The sequence below is a fragment of the Nelumbo lutea genome, chromosome 5, assembly GCF_056320005.1.
Source record: "Nelumbo lutea isolate HS-2025 chromosome 5, American lotus-T2T, whole genome shotgun sequence".
NCBI classification, from domain to species: Eukaryota; Viridiplantae; Streptophyta; class Magnoliopsida; order Proteales; family Nelumbonaceae; genus Nelumbo; species Nelumbo lutea.
In genome coordinates, this window is record NC_142688.1 from 5,339,274 (window position 1) to 5,362,793 (window position 23,520).

The window sequence follows — 23,520 nt, forward strand, 5'->3', positions numbered from 1 at the left end:
AACATATTGTATCTAGCCATGGTTTATTATATCAACCAACATCCTACTTCAAATAACATGACATATTGATATCAAGATAACAAGATGCACTCACCTAGGTATGTGTGGACAAATGGGGGAAGATGGAAGGACCAGGAGGTTTTCTTGTGTGTATTTAACCACTGTATAAAAGTGGTATAGTTTCCATACAAGTTTTGCACCCTAAATCCATCTTATAAGATCATGTCTAGCAGCTCTTGCCTGTCTATTTTATCAGAGGATCATATCACCATCACCATCATCTAAACCTTGTCCCAAGCCCCAACTATATGGGTTCGTCTACACGAATCCTGTTTCACCATTCCATTCTTTTCAGCATATAAAAAGGGCAGCCCAGTGCACAAGGCTCCCACCAATGCAGGGTCTAGGGACGGACGGATGTAAGCAGCCTTACCTCTGTAGAGGCTTTTTCCAAGATTTGAACCCTGGTCACGCAGGTTGCAATGGAGCAACCCAACTGTGCTCTCAGCATATCCATCATTAAATTATGGGCACTCAAATTTTGGACATGCTGTTTCTTGACTGCCCAACACTCCTCTCTATACAACAATGCTGGCTTTACAACTGTTTTACTTAAGAGAATCTTATAACCAATTTACTACAAAAGTGAGGAGCTATCCACAGTTTTTTGTTTCTTTCCTATTAACTTAAGGCTTCAATCAGGTTCCCTGTTAAGATCGTTTCTAGGAAGGGACACCATGCAAACAATACTTCGGATACAATATAATAATTCTTTAAAGGAAAGAATGAATATAGTTTCAATAACAAAATAAGGTGAGTTTCCTCATATGCTGAAGAAAAGGAGAAAAAGTAACGATATTGCATTCTCCACAATGAAGGAAATTAAACTACAAAACCAAGCATAACAAAATGGACTTACCTTAGGCAAGTATGGAACGCAACCAAGGCCCATTGACTAATCCCGCAAGATAAGGGGTGGAAGGGAGTAAGAAATACAGGAGTCAGAAATCAAAGGCCAAAAAGTTTCAATGAATTTTATATAAAGAGACAGAGTAGTATATGTACCTTGAATATGAACATAAGAGATCCAACCACTTTTTGGTGATAACTAGAAAGTGAAGGATCACGAAGAATACGCATAAGGGAATTAATGGCAACCTGCAATCATAATCAACATTATAACAAACAAGAAAGAGAAACCTTTCTTTCTGGACTTTCTGTAATATAATTACCGTAGAATAATAATCCTCAGATGTTGCAAAAGATGGCCAAAAGTCTGTAGGCAGCTCATCCATTGACCGAATATGTTGGCCAGTATCACTTGCTGCACGGGTAACTTCACCATGTGATCCTGGCAAGCTTTGCTGATTGCGCTTATGCACGTGTGGATCCAAAGCACCCATAATCCCTAGAACCTGGTGAAAAATCCAGCATAAGTCAAAAGTGGAACATGAAAACAGTGAACAATATACCTCTAATAAATCAGCTCATAAAACAAATACCTTTAGTACTTCTCGTCTAGTGGACCACGCCAATTCACCATTCAACAATTTCAACAGTAAACCAAGCAACTGTGGGTACTCGTTATATGGAGCAATCACGTAACTGTCAAATGAAAAATATCAATCTCCACAACCCAAGACTTCAAAACATCACCTATCAAGGATTTTACTTATAATGATTCACAGCATCTATATAATCTGCAAAGATCAATTTATTGTATAGTCAAAACAATTGGGTTTAGAGCAAATCTCAATTACATAATGTCTGAGACCAAAGTTTTTTTTATGGGAAATGGTAACTTTAATTAATTCTTTAAAAAAACTTAGTACAAACTGGCACCTTCAAAAACAAGGTGACCCCTCATCAATATTACAAGCAGGCCCAAAAAAGATTCTGCCTACTAACCCCTTGCTTTGCTAAAGTATCGGCCATTGCATTGGCTGATCTCCTAGTTCATTTAAACCAGACTTCAAGCTCCCTTGTTAGTTGCATAATCTCCCTTACAGGTTGTCTAAGGGACCAGGCACCTAAGCTGTTTGTTTGCATCCAATCTATTACCAGTTTCGAATCTCCCTCCACTTCCAACTGCTGAAAACCCAGCTGTTTATCCAATTTGAACCCCTGTAGGAGTGCCAGAACTTCGGCTCTAAGAGAGTCCCCCAAGCCTATCGAATCAGAATAAAGGGCCAGGACTTTTCCTCGCCCATCTCTAAAGACACCCCCCACCATATGACTAACTTTCAAAATTTGGCAACCTCCATATGACTAACTTACCCACCACCGCCCAAGGTGAGAAACCTAATATCAAGCCATGCTGGTTTGTTTAACACTCGTATAACTAACTTTCCACATCCCATGTTTGGTTAAAGCATCTGCCAAAGTATTTGCTTTGGCTTTAACGAAGCCAGTTCATCAAAGGACGCTCTAGCAACAGTATACTCATCTGGGGTATGCTGCCTGACGCTCGTTTTTTATCTATTTGGTCTGAGAGGAATACTAGAATTTTTAAATGCAAATCCTCTCAAATAGATGAAGTTATACACACCATGACAGCAACGATTCTTTTGGGCAAAGGCTTCTATGATATCAACTGATGCCCTTCTTTTGTAATAAACACCATACAAATTTATTTTGGGGGTATCTCTCCCCATGTACAGCCACAATGGGTTGGGTTCTCCCATCTCATACAATCAATACAATATACTTTACTTTTTCAATAAAAGAAAACATTTTATTAAATAATAAAAATATAGAACGTGATAAGGTATCACCCACAACTAGGCCCAAACAAGAAAGGAATAAACCCAAGACCCAAGTATCAGTACCTCACCAATCCTTATACAAGCTTTTTCCTTCCCAGCCTTTAACTTCAAAAGCCCAAAATGTTCCCTATTACCAAGACCTCTAACCTACAAACAACCAAAAAAGGAAGCAAACTCTTCCCTTAAGCCTTTCAACCCAAACCAACCATAATACCTAAACAACCAAAGCCCAGACCTCAGCATTAGAACTTTTCTCACTCAAAGCAAACTTCTTTTCCAATACCCAAAAAGTTTTCCTCACAAAATTTTCCCTTCCTATAAACGATAAACAAATAATTTGCTTAATTGAACCTCGATTTCCACTATCTTTTCCAAATCCGCATTCTTTTCTATTTTCTTTACTCTATCAGCAATCACTTCCTCTTCAGCCTTCTTTTTGAGCTTCAGAATAAGACCCGAAATCCTTCTTTCCAACTTCAATCTTCAGCATAGCTGGAATACTACTGTTCTTCATCCCCCTCCTCTTATAAATCCTCTTGAACTTACTGCAAGGACCATCCCTAAAGAGACCTTCTATTGGGACCCCAACTGCAGACACAAAAGCCCAGGCCCAAACAGATGGGGTCCTGGTATCAGATAAAGAGAAGATAAATATAGTCCAGCACCCGAGCTCTCCTGTTCATGCCATGCCAGCTTATTGTCACGGGGTGACATAATTGGGCACTTGGCTAGAGGTTTTCTAGATGCTTCCTGAGGCTTCGAGGCTGCTCCAGAGCGTTCTGGGGTGTTCTAGAGTCATCTCCATGTGTCTAGAAAGGGCTGGATGCCGGTGGAACCTTCCGAAACCTTGTGGGACAATCTGGATTTGTGTGGAATGCCCTAAATTGGTCTGGAGTAATCTAGACTTGCTCTAGAGTGTTCTTGTACCTTATAGGAATCCCCTAGAAGAGTGTAGAAGGTAGAATGTTCTAGAAGTGCTTCTAGATGATGCCAAGTGTACATAGTTCTAGAGGATTCTTTGAAAGGGTTAGTTTATAAATAGGGGTTCCCTCCCTCATTTGCAAACCATCCAAGTTGTGAGAGCATTCTTTGAGTTGTAAGCTTTCTTCCATAGTGCAATACAATCTACTCTTACATTACTTCTTGTGCTCTTGTGTGTATTGGTTTGTGTCCTTTTAGCACTTAAGCAACCTAGCAAGAAGGATCTTGGGCATGCAGTTTGGCTGACTTGCTTGGAGGGCCAAGTGAGTGCCACATGACAGCCAACAGGAACGGGTCGGGTTGTGACATTATGCTTGAGTATACAACAGAAAATTTCCTCACTAAGTCATCTCAAGCCGTTGAGGCTCCGCACATGCAAATCAGTAGTTAGTTTTGATTATGTAATAAAGATAATAAGTAGTGAGGTCCCCTATGAGGCCATGAACGAAGAAATCATTTTCTCTATCTTCTTCTTCTTATCTTTTCTATAGGAGGTTTGCTACCCTCAAAGGAGCACCCGAGTTGAGCAGTAATCCTAACACCTTACTTCAAAAGATGAAAACCTCGGTAGCATAAACTAATTGTCCATTCTTTGAACTTTTAGGTTTTTATGAATTAACCAAGGACACAACACCCTTATTGTTCCCATCAAGCAAACTTACATCTCTTTTCCTCCCTAAATGCACTCCAAACTTTCCAATTAACACCAAGGTAAAAAAGGATTGACCCATTAAGCCCATGTCCCCTTTTGAATTTTCAAGTGTTGTAGGAAACTTAGGCCCTTATTTTTCCACAATCATCTCACTACCTCCACTCTTCAAAGTTGAAGGTTCAGTCTCCATACCCGAAGTCACCACTGGCTCCTTCTAACAGACATTATTGCAATCTCTTTTAGCGCAACCCCACCCCTAACTTCGAACTATACCATACTTCATCCTCTATAATAGAATTCTCTTTAAAAGATCACGTAACTTCTGAAGACAACTCACCTAGGTTTTTGCACAATTTCACCTCTGAATACTATCTATCCCTCGACTTAGTAGACATCATGCCGGTTCTCAAGGAACTCCTACGCTCATCAGTTGAAAACCTAGTAATCACCCATTCGCATATTTCCTTTTACCTTCACCTAGTCTTACATTTTTTTCTTAAACAATGCATTTTAAAAATCATGCCCTTCCTCCCCCTCAAAGCCTTTGCTAGCTGCCTTTTTTGTTTGCTCCAACAATAGATCGACAAGATCGATCAACATATTCTTCTAAGACATACTAGGACATTTAAACTGTTTAGAGGTAGATGATGATAAATCGAGTCATTGGTCTATCATCACCCTTCCTAACTCTCCCCTCACATGATCTAGTAAGTCCCCATTGACTCCTCATTTAACCTCTCAAGAGAAGGCCCATTCAAATAAGGCCTACTAAATCTTGAAATGGACCCACTTTCTTTCCCCCTCACATTAACACTTAAAAATTCACTTGTTGGCTCACTAACCCCTAGTTCAACACCATCAGCTAGGTTCCACCACAAGTCTCCTCCCAAACCGTAAGTCTACCCTTCAAGGCCATCAAACTCTTGCACATTTGATAGAACTCTTCTGCCATTGGTAGCAATTGGAGCAAATGACCAATTACACACTAACCCTTCTTCCCTTCCTAAGCAAGCATCCTCATCTCTTTGACTTCTAACTTTTACTACACCTTGTCTTAGCACCTCGTTTGGTAAATCTAAAAGAATTTAAAACACTCCAATCTCTTTCCATCACATAACCAATCTACTTCAACCTTCAAGTCTTCCTCTCTGTGAGTGTCCAACCAAAGAGACACTTCAATGGAGGTCGCCAACCAAATGAAGTGATAAAACTTATCAACTACCACTTCTACTTTCCCAGGTATCTCCTCTGGCTTCATTCTGTTAAAAAGATTAGTTGTTGAATGAAGGCCAAAGTGAAAGCTCCATTCAAATGTCCTCCACATATCGACACAATAGAGGTGAATACTTTTTGTTTCCATAGATTGAATGGGAACCCTATAAAACAAGCAATAACATCATCTTCCACATACTTCTTTGTGTTGGGCAATGTTGACCATTTTGATCCCAAAATATTACTACGATCTAAAATAATATTTGTTGCTCCTAACTTAAACACCTCATCTACCAAAACAATGAAAGTTTTTCACTTCTCAAAAGGCGTGAAAATTGTAGTCCCCTTCAGATTTAAGCCATTGAATACTTTACCTACCATCTTCTTCCAATCCTTTATGTCTTCTTTCACCGTAGCAACAAGCATTCTCTCCCAACCTCTCTTCCCACCGTGAGCTTCCAACCTACATTTACCAGCATCCTCACCACAAGTTAAATTCTCTCAAACCTTCATCCTTTGACCAACTTTCATGATTTCATCATTTAGAACATCAATTGCATTAGGTCCTTTACAGACTTCTTCCATGTACTCAATAAAGCTCTGTAATACTTTAGAAATCAATCCCCACCCCAAAAAACTACCATTCCCTTAAGGAAAATAGACTAGTTGCTTTCTTCCTATTCCGAAATATTTGCACAAAACAATGAAATTCCCTTTTCCATTCTTCTTTCCTTCTGCAATGAATCTTCTTGCTTCTACCTATTTTGACCTTTGCAAATCCCTTTCCCTAGTTGCCTCTCTTAAGGATTTGTTTCCTTCTGTATATGCCCTCTCCGACTTAAAATATGAGCCAATTTCTTCCTTTATTACTCCTTCACCTTCCTCTTCTCAGTTTGGTTGGAATTTGGGTTTGAGAAGGGTTGTGAGAGATACAGACTTAGACTGTATCTCAAGCCTCCTAGGTATCCTTGATAATGTTTTCTTGGACCCTACTAAGTTGGATTCTAGAATTTAGACCCCCACCCCCACTGGCTCATTTTCTTGTGCTTCTTTTTTCAAAGTCTTAAGTCAGCCCCCTAATCCTGTTGGCCCTCCCTTCCCGGTTAAGGAGGTTTGGTGCAGACCAATTCCCCCTAGAGTTGAAAGTTTTTGTTGAGAAGCTTTTCTGGAAAGAATCAACACTGGTGATCTGCTCCAAAAGAAAAGACCCAAGACATGTTTATCCCCTTATTGGTGTGTTCTTTGTAAAGCGGAGGGGGAGACTGGTTTTCACCTATTGGTGACTTGCCAGTTTGCTAATTCCATTTGGGGGTGGGCACTATCCCTTTTTGGGTGTAGTTGGAATCCTCCATCAAATTTGCAAAGCCTTTTTTCCCCTTCTTTCTTCAGGTGCCGAAGGAAAGGGGGAAGGACCATGTGGAGATGTTTGAGGGCTGCAGTTTGTTGGGCCCTATGGGAGGAAAGGAATTCCATAATCTTTTCTGAAGTAGAAAAAAGCAATGAAGAACTGAGAGAATTGATACATATAAGGGTAGTACAGTGGCTGCAATCTTCAGAGCTATTTACAGATTTCACAATGGTTGATTTGTTGAGGAAGTGGGGTGAGATTGCTAACTGCACCCAGACCAAAGCAATCTTGTGTGTGTCATGGACTCCCCCACCGGCTGGCTTCTTAAAACTAAACTTAGATGGGAGTAGTCGAGGGAATCCTGGACAATCGAGGATTGGAGATGTGTTTAGGGATGAGAATGGGCTTGTCTCAGCCATGTTCTTCGGCCCAATTGAGTGGGTGACTCTCTCAGGGCTGAAATCTTTGCAGTTATGGAAGGAGTTCAAAGAGCCAAGGAAATGAATATAAGAAAACTCATCATTGAAGGGGATTCAAAGGTGGTGGTAGGGTGGCTGAATAAAGAAAATAGCAGATTACGGATGTACAGTAACAAGAGGAGGAAGTTTAGGTGGCTGGTTCAAGAGATGGGAGTTAAGATTAGCTGGGTGAAAAGATCAGCTAACTCTTTTGCAGATGGGTTAGCTAAGCAAGGAGTTGAGAGGGAGTCAATGTTTTGGGCACAAGTGTAAGTTTTTCCATTTTGTTCTTGGGTGTGTTAAACTCCAATTGGAAGATAAGAAAGTTTATCTTCCTCTTTGTAATTACTAGTGATTAAGTAATGAAATGTTGTTATAGATCAAAAAAATATATAGCCTCATCACAAAAATCTTGAACCAAGCAATAGTCTCGTCTCCTACAAGCAGAACCATAGCCCTTCAAAGACAACTTCCCACTAACTCTGAGATTCCCAAACAATAAGGTTTTCCCTTCAATCTTCTCCAACCTCTTCCACTGTGCTGACTTAACAACCTTAGATCATTCTCCATCTAGCTTCAACACAACATGGCAGCATAACTCCAGAGGTAACCAAATCACAAATAGAATAATATATACATATATATAAGACTCCCCAAAATTAAAATCTTGATTATTTGCTTGGCCATAAATAAAAAAACATTCAATAGTCACTCATAGTATCTCTTTTAACCAAAAATGTCTTCACTTTTCCCTTACTAAATGGACATGTTAGAATGGCATCTCCACACCCCCCCCCCTCCTTTTCTGGGTACAATTCTTTATCCTCTATACAAGACAGTCTTCATTATTTATAAATTAGGTTATATTGAAAAAAAAAATACAAGAAAACATGAAAATTTGAGTAAAGATATTATTTTGTTTATGTAGAAAAAGGTTATAGATATAAAACAAATTCTAAAAATATCATATTAAAAAGAATATAATCTGATAAAAAGTAAATACATAAATGGACTATGAATGAAATAAAGTATATCTGAATATACTAGAAAATGTGCAAATTAAGCAGATGGATTTTTTTTTTTTTGATAAATGAGAGTAGTTTTATTAATTCAAAAAATAGTAGTACATTCAGCCTAGGAAGAGGCACGAGGTGTTACCTCCCCCTAGGACTGAGTCATAAACACTAAACAAACACAAGCCTGAAACAAAGTTACAAAGTGGCCCAAAACAGATCTCCCCTTGACACCCCTTGCTAGGCCAAAGAATCAGCCATTGCATTTGCTGATCTGCTGACCCACTGAAACTTGACTCACATATTCCTTGTCAGCCATTTAACTTTCTTTAACAGATCCCTGTAGCCCCAACAAGGTGTCTCTGGACTTGTCAACCAGCCCACTACTACCTTGGAATCTACTATCAAATTATTCATTCCAAGTTGACTGGCCATCTGTATACAATGTACCGCTGCTAGTATCTTTGCCCTTACAGAATCACCAACACCCACTGGTCCTGAAAATAAAGACAACATGTTGCTATCTTTGTCTCTTAGAATTCTCCCATTCCAGATGGCCCTGGGTTACCTTGGCAGCTACCATCAAAATTCAGTTTTACCACTCCATCCGGTGGGGATTCCCATTCAGCTTGTGATTTGTTCTTTGTGGAGACTGTAGAAGCCACTGCTGCCCAGTTTCTCCTCAAGTCATCAAATGAATAATCTACCAACAAGTGTGAAGATTTTAGCCACGAGACTGTCCTTGTCATTATGCACTCCTTAATTTCAGCAAGACTTCTTTCCTTTTCTTGAAACATTCTAGCATTTCTCTCCTCCCATAAAGTCCGCGAGGTAGCGGCTCTGATACATTTCCACATTAGCTTCCCTCTTTTTGTCAATCTCCCAAAGGCAGCCGGAATGAACAGTAGCTTTACTTCGGAGAGCAAGTTCCACGAGCACCCAAAAAGTGCAACAAACCAGTTCCAAATATTGGCAGCAAAAGAGCACGATATCAGTAATGGTTACAGTCCTCACCCTTCACTTTACACAAGAAGCACCAATTTGGGGACAAACACAAGTAAGGTTTCTTCTTTTGCAAGTTTTCCACCGTATTGATCTTACCCAAGTAGGCTACCCAACAGAACACTGCTATTTTAGGAGGAATTGGCCTTGACCAGACCTCTTTTACAGGAAACAGCTGAGATGAGGGATTGGAGCAGAGGGCTTTAAAGAAAGAAGCACAAGTGAAGGAGCCAATCGAGATTAGAGACCAAACCCTTTTGTCCAGGTTAGGGGGGTCCAGGCACACTGAGTCTAGATGCAACAAGAGCTCTGAACCACAAAGAAGTTCTTCATCCCTTAACCCTCTTCGAAACCCAAAATTCCAATTTAAATTCAATGGGCGAACCGGGGGGGATTGGTTTCTTTCTAAAGAGGGAGATGGAATAGAGAGAAGGAAAGCGGTCTCTCACCCAAATATCTTCCCAAAAAAGAATGGAGTTTCCAGAACAAGCATCATACCTTACAAATCTGAGGAACTTTGGGAGAATGCCATAAATAGCCTTCCAAGGTGTTGTGAAAGCAGATGGATTATTTTATATAGGTAAAATTTATAACCATGAAACAAACTAAAAACTAAAATTCAAAAACAAAAAGAATATATAACATAATTTCAAAAACAAACATAAGATTTGTGTTAAAAAGAATATATATATAACAAAAAGAAAATATGTAAATTGGCTATAAAAATAACAAATAATATTATATATACACACACACTTTGAGGCTTATGCCTCACCTCCGCTTTAAGCCTTTTAAAACCTTGGCAGTAGTAAGGTAAGCAGAGAACAGAAAGGCAACAAGTGACAAAAGGCTAGCCATTTAATGCTTACAGACCTACAGTTCCATCATACATGCAAGAAAATCAAAACCTGTGCTAAGTGTGACCGGTCAACATGTATTTACATACGGTGAAATTAATTACAGTTCGAATAAAACTTTAAACAAATAGTAATACAAATAAAAGACCATTAACTTCTTCTACAAAACAGAAACTGCATATAAAGTATGTCAAATACCCTGTGCTCTGTACAACTTGACCAAGAGTTGCAACAGCAACTTCACGTTTAGTAGCAGCAGCACCATCCAGCAAAGCTTCAACAATTAATGGCATAAGCTCAGAAAGATACTGCCTCATTGCAAAACCACCCTAAACCAAATCCAGAACAAATGAATTAAGAAATAACCATCATCAAGTGATTAAACAGATTAAGATACTGAAATAAAATCCAGACAACAGTAGATTATCATTTTTATGAGCAATAAAATAATATAAGGATGTTCGGAGATACAAAAAGTAGAATGCAGCTTTACAGTGTACCACCCTTTACATCCAAAATTGCACACCAATTACAGAAAGCCAGCAGGCCTTGGACACCCCCACTCCAACTGGTTTTTAGAAATCCTTACCCTCACTAAAGCATCTGCTAAAGAATTTTGCACTTCTAGGCATCCAGTTGAATGACCTTTTTTTTCTTTTGATTTCTCGGTTGAAGGAGACATTCAAGTTGCTGCCTAGAGAACAAGACCATCTGATCAGAGGCTTGAGCTTCCAAGGGGTCTCCTCTTGCATATTATACAACAAATTATTATTTGGCAGTCACTCTCCAGTTTTCCACATCCAACTCCTTTATATAATTCAAAATCAGCAGATCAAATCCTTAAATTAAAGCAAGAATTTCAGCCCTCAGAGAATTTCCTTGTCCAATCGGACCCAAGAAACTTAGGACAAAATTTTCATCATGATACCTTACTACTGGGACAGTCTTTCCATCTACTTTGTCATTTTTCATTAATAATTAGTTTTGTCAATGGAGGCTTGTTTTAAAGCCCTTACCAGAAAATGATTTATTTATGTTATTTAAGACAAACATTGAGTTTGCTTTCCATCATATGTAGGTTAAAGTGCCATTGCAAATGAATTATTTGACTTTCAAGTCAAACTTGATTTTATCATCTTAGGTTTCCATTGCAAAGTGGTAAATTCTATTGTTTTAGGTACACATATGGTATACATACATTTGATTCAAGATTTTTTTATTCAACTATACGATTTACGACATGATTGCAATTTTCAAAACACTGATCAATAGGCCTATAATCCAGTTTTCTTAGTACATTTTTTATATCAGTAACTTATAAGATCCCAATAATAACATAATAGATATACAAATATGGTGAGGGCCATAGGCCCTCCCCCAGAGATGAGAACAGAGGAACTAACTCCTCTGCTATTTTCACCCAAGCACAAGCTCATCCCAAAAGGGAGATGCATATAAAGAACTCCAGGAGGTATGACCCCCAATACAAAGATTTATCAAAAAAAAGATCCCTAATACCAAGTCTGACTCTCTCTCGGAAGGGAATTAACAAGGAAATTTGCTTATTTCAAAACACAACTAGAAGTGGCATACAAGCTATATGATAAAAATCTGGTTCCCCTAATGAATGTGGTGCTACAAACTCAGGGATTCACTGCCCATCCACCCAATTGCTGTTGGTGAATCTCCCTCCACCACTAGATGATAATAATCTACGGACCTACCAATTCTTAAACCATGGAGCAAGGATAGAAGCTTGGTCCTTGCAACCATCCCTACTCCAATTGGACCTGAATAAACTGGTACAAGATCACCTTGATCATTCCTCATAGACTCACCAATACTTGAGTTGCCTTAGTTTTCAATGCTACAGCCATCAGATTTTTTTTTTGAAGGTAAAGTATTGCATTGCAATAAGAAAGCCAAATACATCAGCCCATGTACAATGAAAGCCTGTTCCTTTCCTTCCATAAAACCCATAGGATAGCAGCTGGAAAAATCCTCCAAAGCAGCTTGCCCCTTACATTCAAACCCTCAAGGGTCCACCCCTGAAGAAGCTGAAGGGCTTACAGGCAGGCAAAAACAAACACCAAAGCAAGATAAAGCCATTTTCCAAAGCTGCTGAGAAAAACTGCAGTGGATGAAAATGCAATTAGAGGATTCAGGGACCTCATTGCAGAAAGGGCAAGAGATGCTAGGAAGCTGCACCCCCCTTCTGAGCAGCCAAACTGTAGTTAGGCACTTATCAAGTGCTGCAGTTCAAACCAGGAAGGCAATTTTTGTAGGTGCATAGGATTTCCAGATTACAGCCCAAGGGAAGTCTCCATCCTAACCAACCACAAGGACTGAGAAGAAAACTTACCAGAGGTCTCCCAAGATCATATTCTTTCATCATCTGACTGTGGGTTGGGCTTGAAACCATGAATATGACTGAGAAGATCTGTTAGTGGACCAATTTCCCAATCATTAAGATTTCTTCTTTGGAGGATGCAGCTTCCATGGCTTGAAACCATGAATACAGCCATCAAATTTATCTTTACTTGATTTGGAGAAACTGCATTTTGTTTAACACATCAGTTTATTATTTGGGGCATATTTTAGACTTTTAAACTCTTTGATGTTCTTCATCTGTATGTGTGGATATATACTTAATACTAACCCAACACTACATTTTTTGATATTTTGAAACATTTTCCCTTTTCAAGAAAGTGTGAGGCTTAAATATAAATCAACACTCATGGCTTATTCATCAGATCAAAAAGCAATCTCATGTCCTCACCATGTAAAATACTTGCAAGCACTTCCAAAAGAGTAAAAGGTGCAAGCTATCACAATACAAAGTGCAAAAATCCAAGAAAAAATGAAGTTCACATACCACTCTAGCAAGCTCCCCAACAGTTACAAGAACTCCATTGATAACACCATTATTAGCACTCCCCCCAGTGCCTTCACAGAGTTTTGCAACAAGGGCCTGAGAATTCAATCTCCACGTTAGACAGATGACAAATTAGATTAGTATAAGAAGTAAGGAATACACCACTAAACCTTGTGTATAGGAGCAATATATGGAAGTATTAGTCGTTCACAATTGCGAATTAAGCATCCCAATAATTTAGCACTTTCTTCTCTGCATTTGCTATCTGTACTGCTGGCATAGCAAGAAAAGTCAACATGGGAATATAACAGTGTAAATTCTAAATCAAGAAAGACATGACTGGTATTAGAAACAACTAACATTACCTTTGCTCCAGATATGTCAGCAATTGTATGAGATGGCGACGGAGTGCAGGAAGAACATAAGCCGGATTCTTTTCAGATAATCTCCCAGCTACTGAAATAGCATACTCACGAACTTCAAAATCCTACAATGACAAAGAAGAAAATCATGATAAACAATGAGACAGGGAAGCATTCAAGGCTCAATTAATATCATCAAGATCAAAATCATGCAAAGGTCACCAATCAAAAAGAAGAAACTCCCACAAAGGTTCATTACCTTCATGTAGCTTTTCATCAAATTATGGAGAATCTTTAATGAAGAATATTAACCCCCAAACTAGTTTCTTTTTCTTCTTCTCTTTTCCTCCCTCCACACCCCCCCCCCCTCCTCTCTTGTGGGGTGAGAGCAGACAAAAGAGGACAATCATAAACCACCAAGAAACCAAACAGGAATTAATAAAAAGCCCAAAGCATACAAAGCTATAGGCTATAGCAGCACAGAAGAACCCTGATAGAGTTGCTGGTTGTTTTACAGAAGAAGAGCTGGTTCGAGGGAGCTCACCCTCCTGAAATGGACGAGAGAGAGAGAGAGAGAGAGAGGAAGAGAAGAGAAGAGGAGAGACGAGAGAAACTCAGAACTATTTCATTCCTGCCACTAAATTGATTGCTACAGATATTTATAACTGCCGATAGTGGCTTGTAACAACCCGATCGTGACCTGTAACAACCCAGAAAACTCTGTTCAGATCTCTGGACGTGGACGGCGCGTGTAAACAAATCTCAGAGGAGGTGCTGCTCGCCTGAGTCGTGGGGTGTGCTGACCTGGGTCCGAAGTGTCCTGGGCCTGGGCCTGGCTCTCCATAACTGGGCCTGCTTCTGGGCCGGTCCTAACATCCCCTTCCCCATGAAGAACGACCTTGTCCTCAAGGTTGGTGGTGGGGAACTGCTTCTGTAACTGGTCAAAATCCTCCCAAGTAGCATCCTCCTGTGGCAGCCCCTTCCAAACGACCAAGATTTGTTTGTGAACCTTGCTGCCTTTCTTCACCCAACGGATGTCCTTAACATGCTGTGGTTGAAACACTATTTCTCCGGCCTCCATGAATGACAGAAGTGTGGGACTGGTAACATCGGAGGAAGATGGCCAAGGCTTCAGGAGGCTAACATGGAATATGGGGTGCAACTGGCACTCAGCAGGGAGGTTCAGTCAGTAGGCAACAGCCCCAATGCATTCAACCACCTGAAATGGCCCAAAGTACCAAGGAGATAATTTCTGAGTCGACCTTCTTGCTAGGGACGCCTGCCTATATGGTTGGAGTTTCAAGTATACCCCATCCCCAACTGAAAACTCCAATTCTGGTGCTTCCTATCATAAGCTATCTTCATACACTGTTGGGCCTGCTGAAGATGGAACTTGAGGGTCTTAAGTATCTGGTCCCTTCCTAAGAGCTGGCTTTCAACTTCAGCAACTGATGTGGTTCCCTTTTCATACTGTAGGATAGATGGAAAGGCAAACCCACAGAGCACTTTGAAAGGGGTGGTTCCTGCTGATACCTGGAATGTAGTGTTATACCAGAACTCGGCCCACGGTAACCATTGAGCCCACTGTTTGGGCTTACCTCCCACAAAACACCGCAAATAGGTCTCCAAACATCGGTTGACTACCTCCGACTGCCCGTCCGTCTGTGGATGATAACTGGTTGAGTGGAGCAGGTGCACCCCTTGAGCGGTGAAGTAAGCTTGCCAAAAAAAATCATGAAGATGGGAGCCCGGTCTGTCAAGATGGAGAGGGGAGTTCCGTGGAGTCTATCCACCTCCCGAATGTAAGCTTGAGCCACAGTGGACGCTGAATAAGGTCTGGAGAGGGCAATGAAGTGTGCGTACTTACTCAGCCTATCCACAACCACCAGCACTACTGACTTCCCTTGAGAAGTGGGGAGCCCGGTTATGAAGTCCATAGTGACTTCTTCCCAAATTCTTTCTGGTATGGGTAGGGGCTGCAACAGTCCCAACGGTGCCTGTGTCTTATACTTTTGCTGTTGGCAAGTAGCACATCTCGCTACATACTCCTGCACCATGAGCTTCATGCCTTTCCAATAATAGTGCACGGCCGAACGTTTATAGGTATGAAGAGCTCCTGAATGTCCCCCCTTGTGCTGAGTCGTGAAAGAGTCGTAGTAACTCCTGGTGATAGTTGGATCTGTCAGAAATCACCATTCTCCCTCTGTAAAGGAGAGCATCACCCTTCACAGTGTACATACCGGTGAGAGCAGGTTCCTTAAGAACTTGGGCCCGAATCTGGGCTAGCTGAGTGTCATCGTGGGCTTCCTGCCTTAACTGGTTCATCAGGATATAAGTTGGCCGTGACACCGCAGTGATGTGAAGGTCTTCCACCCGTGAGAGTGCGTCGGCGACAACATTAGAAAATCTCGGCTTGTACTCAATGCTAAAGCTGTAGCCCAATAACTTGTAGGCCCACCTTTGCTGGTCAGGGCCCAGAATTCTTTGCTCCAGCAGATGCTTGATGCTGCGGTGGTCTGTGCACACAATGAATGTTCGGCCCAGGAGGTATGCCCTCCACTTCTGCACTGATAGTGCGATTGCCATGAGTTCTTTCTCATATGTGGACTTAGCTTGGGTCTGGGGAGAGAGGGCCTTGCTGTAGAAGGCCAATGGTCGGCCCTGCTGCATTAAGACTGCGCCCAGCCCTTTACCTGAGGCATCCGCTTCAACCACAAATTCTAATGTGAAATCGGAAAGAGCCAACGTGGGAGGTGTGGACACAGCCTTCTTAAGTAACTGGAAGGCTTCATCAGCTTTCTGATTCCACTCAAATGCATGCTTCATCAGTAGGATGGTAAGTGGTGCCGCCAGGAGTCCATAATCTTTAATGAAGCGGCAATAGTACCCAGTAAGCCCAAGGAACCCCCTAAGGGCCCATGGGGAGTTGGGCCTAGCCCATGCGACCATGCAAGCAATCTTCTCTGGGTCTGTATGCACCCGGCCATCGGAGATGATGTGCCCTAAATAGTTATCTGGGTCTGCCCGAAGGAGCACTTAGAAGGTTTCGCAAAGAGCTGATGGCAACGTAGTAAGCTTAACGTACACTGGAGATGGTCCAAGTGAGCGGCCCAGTTTGGGCTGTAAACAAGCATATCATCAAAGAATACAAGCACAAATACCCGTAGATAAGGCTTAAAAATCTCATTCATGAGTCTTTGAAATGTCGATGGTGCATTAGTCAAACCAAAGGGCATCACTAGGAATTCGAAATGCCCATCCAATGTCCGGAATGTCGTCTTATGTATGTCATCCAGGTGCACTCGGATCTGGTGGTAACCCGATTGCAGGTCGAACTTGGAGAAATATTTGGCCTTGCCCAGCTTGTCAAATAGCTCTTCAATATGAGGGATTGTATACCGATCCTTGATAGCGATATTATTCAAAGCTCTGTAATCAACACAAAATCTCCAACTTCCATCCTTCTTTTTTACCAAAATGACAAGCGATGAAAATGGGCTGCTACTGGGTCGGACAAAGCCCTTATCCAATAACTCTTTAACCATCCTTTCCACCTCTGCCCGTTGGTAATGGGGGTAACGGTAGGGTCTGACGTTGGCGGGTGGGGCTCCCGGTTGTATGGGAATCTTATGATCATGGTCTCGTGGGGCGGGAAGGGTAGTGAGCTCCTAGAAGATGTCAGCATAGGTTTGGAGTAACAGTTGAAGCTGCTGTGTTTGTTTTGGGTTGAGGTTCTCAGTTTCAGACGAAACAGCCGTGGGCCCAAGTGGCATTGAGCCCATACTCATTAGTAGTGGGGTGGCATCGTACTGGCTTTGTTTGAATATAGCACCTAAATCTTCTGCTGTTATGGGCTGACTCTTAACCCCTTTCAAGGTATAGGTGCGCCCCTCTTGTGAAAATTGCATGGTCAGCTTGGCCCAATTACAAACCACAGGGCCCAAAAGTTGCAACCATTGTATTCCTAGGACCACGTCCGCTCCGTAAAGTTCTAAGGGGTGCAACTCTACCCTGAAAGTATACCCTTGAACCTTAAGTTCGACTGACTTGCATTTCCCGTCACAGGTAATTCACTGGCCGTTGGCCACATTGACTGCAAACATCGGGACTACCTCAATCATCACTCCTAGTTGTCGGGCTAACCTGGAGGTTATAAAATTTAAGCAACTCCCACTGTCAATCAAGATGGACACCTTCCTTCCTGAGATATGGTCGTGAACCCGCATTGTTCAGGGGGCCTGGCATTCGGACAGAGCCTGTAAGGAAATAACATAGTATTCAACTTCGGGAACCACCTCCATCTGCTGAACCTCAATGTCTTCGAGGGGTGGGTCAAGGTCATCTTCTTCATCAACTCGCAGAAGGTAGACTTGTTGGGCCTTACATTAGTGCCCTGCGTCAAATTTTTCGTTGCAATTATAGCACAGCCCTTTTTTCTCTTCGGGCCTGCATTTCTGTCCACGATAGATTCCAGTAGGGTAAGGTCAGTGAGCCAGTTTTCTAGGTAGGCAATATGGGCTTGGCAGTGGTGGTCACCGCATTGGTAGAGGTTGGAAGTAAGGGGCCCAGATTGCGCTCAGTTTTCGGGTAGGGGTTCCTCTGTAATGGGCCCACAGGAGGTCCTGTAAACCTTCCCAGTTTCTTGAGCCGATCCAACCTTTCTTCTTGTAATTTGGCTAAACCAACATCCACAACCAATATAGCTGGTTGCATGGTATTTACTTCAATTCTGATATCATCCCTCAATCCCCCTATGAAACGACCCACCAGAGCAGCCTCCGGCCAACCATGAACTCTCGTGGCCAACCGCTCGAACTCGTTTTGGTATTCTCTTACCGTTCCCGTTTGCCTTACTCTAGAGAGGAACTCATTGAAGTTCTCTTAGCCAGAGGGTCCGAACCTCACTCGTAGAGCCTCAATGAGATCCAACCAGGTGGTTTGGGGATGGGTCTCCCGGTACCACTGGTACCACATAATTGCTTCGCCATCCATGTGAATGGCGGCAATGGGAACTCTTTGCTCAGCAGGGGTCTCATGAAATTCAAAATACCTCTCAGCTCAATATATCCAAGGAACGGGGGTCATCACCCGAATACAGTGGGAAGTCGATCTTGGCGGCCTTGACAAGGAAGATTCCACCTTGTCTGCTTCCGCTACTACTATTGGATCCCTCGACCTCTAAAGCTCCGGGTGCCGTTGACAGACGTTCGAACTAACCAACCAATGCTGAGAGTGTTTCCTTGATGTCTCTCAATTCGTTGGTGGTGTCCTGGGCCTAGGCCTGGCTCTCCATTACTGGGCCTGCTTCTGGGTCGGTCCTAACAAACCCCAATACCCTCATAAGCTAATGGCACAATCTAGAACCATTTGAACAAGATGCACATTCTGGATGCCAAGGATCTTGCCTCTCTCATCTAATGTCCAATCAGCCCAAAGGAAGGGTCAGTTTTGTTAGTGTGGTGCCCTTGATGTATTTGATCTAGAACTGTCAATGGGCTGGATCTGGTTCAGGACGGGGTGTACCAGTCCTGTTCCAATTAGTAATCAGGACAAAATCTGATACCTAGAACAAAACCAATTATTTAACAGGACAATCAGATCTGACTTCCAACCATATTTGTCATCTATAATTACCAATTATAACAACTACTTACAACCTATTTCGATAATATAACCTTGATCCATCAGCCAATGAGTTTAACTCCCCATGGATCCGGCTAATAACTACATTCATCAAAGCCATAGTCTCTAGCCTTAGTCAAGTAGTATGTCAATCTCTACAGACCACCTTCCTTTTCTCCTAACCATTTTATAGAATTTGCAGAATCACCCTTAATGGCTCTACCATTCTAAGGTGCAAGGTTTCAAAGGCAGATTTCATTATTGATGGGGTACTCATTGCCAACAAACCCATAGACTAAAAGAAACAATCAGGACATGGTATATTGCTCAAGGTGGACATGGAAAAAAAAGCCTTTAATAACATGAATCAGAAATTCCTAGATCATGTTCCTAAAAGAATGAACTTCAGGTCCCAGTGGAGAAACTGGATCAAGCTTTGCACTTGAACAGCCTCATTCTCTACTCTGTTTAATGGTGCTGCTGTATGGCCACTTCTCAAGCTCTAGGGGGATTCAGTAGGGAGACCCACTCTCCCCCTTTTTATTTATCTGTGTAATGGAAGCATTGTGTAAACAACTCTAAAAGCAGCAGATGGAAGGTTTCATCATTGGATCTCAGGTCACAAATGACTGCCAAGCTATTTCTATTCTTCAATTTGCTAATGACACTTTTTTTTCTGCAATGCTTGCCCAACACAACTTACTTGAAATATACCCTTTTGTGGTCTGAGGCTGTCTCATGAATTTACATCAATATGCATAAGAGTGAAGACTATAAAAAAATATGCATATGAGTGAAGTAATGATGTTGGAGCCTTTGGAAGGAAAGGAACAGCTTGCTTCATTGTTGCAAACTAGGGAAATTGCCTTCCAAATATATTGGGCTCCTTCTTGGAGACAAATGCAAAAGCAAGCCCATCTGGAATCAACACTTTGATAGAAGACTATCAACTAGGAAAGACAAATACCTTTCCAAAGGAGGTAAAGTCACCCTCATCAAAAGTAACTTATCTGTGCTACCCACCTATTACCTATGTATGTTCAGCATTCCCGTAGGTGTAGCAAAAGCTCTTGAGAAAAAGATGAGGGACTTTCTTTGGTCAAGGTGGAAACAGGAATCAAAAGTGCATCTGGTTAATTGGTGAAAGTGTGCACCCCAAGAAAGCAGGCAGGCTGAGGATAAGAAAGATTACTGCAGTGAACACAGCATTCATGGGTAGATGGCATTAGCAATTTAACATGGACAAGGATGCACTCTGGAAACAAATTATAGTAGACAAGTATGATGCTAGTAATAGAGGTTGGGGTTCAGGTCCTTCTGATTCATATAGCTGCGCAGTCTGGAAAGGAGTACTAACATTATAATCAGTTTCCTTAAAGAATCACATATCAGATTGGAAATGGTGCAAGAATCAGCCTCTGGTCTGACCTGTCATGTGATGTCAGGCCATTGAAACTCATCTTCCCATCACTCTTCTTGATAGCATCGGACAAGGAAGCCTCAGTCAGGGATTGCTATGAGATTCGTGGCAGTAACATAGTGTGGACTTCAGTTCTAAGAAGAGCCCTCAATGACTGGGAAATGGAACCTTTCATGGAGCTCATGCAGAAAATTCAAGCTATTGGACCAAAACCGAACCAGGAAGACAAAAGTGTTTGGGCCTAGAACGCTTCAGGACAATTTTCGATCATGTCTTTCTTCAACAGGTTGACATCTGATGTTACAAATTTCTTCACAAGCACTTTGATTTAGCAGTAATAAGCCCCATCAAAAATTTCCTTCTTGGCTTGGGCAGCTGTACAACAGAAATGCCTCACAATTGACAAAATGATTTCAAGGGTCATGGAAGTAACTAATACTACTTGTGCACTATGCCAAGAAGCATCTGAAACTCACAACCATTTTTATACACTGCTGTGTGACTTCTGAAATCTGGAGAATGGCACTACAGAGCTGTGGGTTTCACTTCGCTTTCCTGAATCCCTCAAGGCCCTGCCGTCAGGAAAGCACATTGGAGGTCTAAGCAAGAAAGGTCACATTGTCTGGAAACTGTTTCCTCTTGCTATAATATGGCTAATCTGGAAAGAAAGAAATTCTTGCAATTTTGGAAATAGCAGCTGCAGCACTGATAATCTCAAAAGGAAAGTATTAGGATACATTTATTCATGGTTAAGCATTCATCACACTTCAGGGATATGCCTTATAACTTTATTTGTCTTATGATAATCTTTTTGCACAGTTACAAGTATATATTTCATGTAAGCTCTCCAATGTACACATGCTTCTATACTTTTTGAATCATTAATACAAATTACAAAGTTATACTTTACCTTTAAAATAACATATATAGAATGTCTTGAAGGGGATGTCACTAAGGTGCTGAATGATTAAGTGATCAAAAATCTTAGTGCCAATTGAACAAGAGATGAACAAATTATTGGTACTCTCACAGCCTCACCACTAACCTTGCATAAGATGCATGCCTTGTTGTTGCATCTCAGAAATGGATTTTTATGTTCCAAATCTAGACCTCCAGTAGAAAGGCAAAAGCTCTTACTTGGAAAAGTGTGGGACCAAACCATATTGATGTTATCCCAATACCGGTCTTCTGTTTTTATACTTCTCTTTAGGAGAAAAAAAAAAAGGAAGAAAAAGTTGTTGCAACTTATAAAATACAAAAAAGAAAAGCAATGTGGACAGGGATTTTTTTTAAAGATAAACAAAGAAAAAGGCCTATTGAAAAAAAAAAAAAAAAACAAAGTGCATCACCTTAGGTGACGGTGTCAAGGTGTCACCACCCAATGGGGACAGGGAATATACCAACATCTCTTTTTTCACTGCCACATGATTCCTTTTGCTTTTCTGCAGGAGCTCACACTGGTGTTTCTCTTGTATGTTCTTACTTTTTCATTTTCTAATATGGTATTTATGTGGCAAAAGTTATTCTGTTTAAACATTTTTTTATATGGTATTTATGTGGCAAAAGTTATTCGCAGGAGCTCACACTCATGCTTTTTTGGTGTTTCTCAATGTATTTCTAGGTCTAAAGATTACTCATTTTTTTCATAAGTAAAAGATTCTTTAAAATTTCATTAAATCAGAAAGGTACCTTTCCAGGGGTTTGTTGGCTTTGTTCTGTTCAAATGGAGATTGCTATCCCACCCATTTGCATTTGACCCATATTTGCTGGAGATGACAGCAGCCCAGAGAGTATTAGATTCTTTAGGAAATCTCCCAAGTCATTTACCCTAGAGAGAGGTATTTTTCTCTTTCAAATGCCCAAGTCCCAATCCTCCCTCTTTTGGCTTGCAAACTTGTTCCCAACTTACCAAGTGATTTCTGTAGAGGACACTAATGTGGACCCCACTAAGGTGGTTCCCACTGTTCGTATGTCAGCAATAAGTTATGATTAGGATTAGTTCTTTATGATAAGATTAGGACTAGTCTTTTATAAGATTAGGATTAGTCTTTTTTCAGCTTTATCTTATCTTATCTTATCTTGCCATGTAAGCAACTCAGTCCTTTTACAAGTATGATACTATGTATATATATTTAAGAGGGGGCAGCTATTTAAACACATCAACCCAACTCTCTCTCTCTCTCTCTCTCTCTCTCTCTCTCTCTTCTTTTCTTATTTTTTTTCTTCTCCTTTAAAGTGTGTTCAATCCTGAGCAATTACTTGGTATCAAAGCATTCGATCTAGGGTTTCTCATGTGGAATTAATTCAGCTGACCACATGAGAATTATTTAGGGCTGAGTTTTTTCATTCGACTGATTCTTGGAGATTACAAGAAGTCTTCAGCAACTGTCCAAGGATTGGAAAGTGCTCCTTGTAATCAGGAAGAATCAGAGAAGAATTAAGTGATCAAGGTTAGGTCCTGGGTCAAGATTGGAGGTGCCAAACAGATTTTTGGTTCTCTCATCAAGATTGAAGTTGGCGATCAAGAAGATTTTTCTCCGAGATCAGTTCTGTTTCAGAAGTTTCTCCGGTTGATCAATATCAAGATCAGTTTTGAGCAAACTAAAGTTGGCAATCCGAATTTCAGCAAGAATTTTTTGGATCAAGATCAGTTTTTTTTCTCAGAAATTCTTGGGTAAGGTATTATTCCTTCTTGAAGGCAGCAACAAGGATAGCTTAATTTGTGAGGTACAGCTATATAGATTTTTTTTTCTTTTTCTCTTCTAGGGTTTTAAGAGAAAACCCCAAAATCCCGGACTGTTACTGTGTCTGGATAAGAGATTAGACTTGTATTTAAGTTTGGCTGCTATCAAACTTCTGTTCTCTGATCTTTGTTTTTGGAGTTCTGTACCCAGGCCAACAGCTATTACTTCTTAGATTTAGTAGGCTGATTGATACAGTGATACAGTGAATT

The 23,520-nt window shown here is 41.0% G+C and overlaps 1 protein-coding gene across 2 annotated transcripts in view; it reads right to left on the bottom strand.

The window, feature by feature from the left end:
- TOR (target of rapamycin) overlaps positions 1-23,520 on the bottom strand; it is a 140,732-nt gene that overhangs the window by 91,762 nt on the left and 25,450 nt on the right. Inside the window, exons 13-20 of one of the 2 annotated variants that reach the window (XM_088945163.1) lie at positions 13,529-13,650; positions 13,334-13,433; positions 13,164-13,259; positions 10,487-10,617; positions 1,503-1,605; positions 1,233-1,415; positions 1,066-1,158; positions 920-955 (exon numbers count right to left, since the gene is read on the bottom strand). In XM_088945163.1, coding sequence (XP_088801289.1) covers positions 920-955; positions 1,066-1,158; positions 1,233-1,415; positions 1,503-1,605; positions 10,487-10,617; positions 13,164-13,259; positions 13,334-13,433; positions 13,529-13,650 — 864 coding nt within the window. Of the gene's footprint in view, positions 1-919; positions 956-1,065; positions 1,159-1,232; positions 1,416-1,502; positions 1,606-10,486; positions 10,618-13,163; positions 13,260-13,333; positions 13,437-13,528; positions 13,651-23,520 lie in introns of both variants that reach the window. The other variant, XM_088945162.1, reaches the window with a different exon arrangement.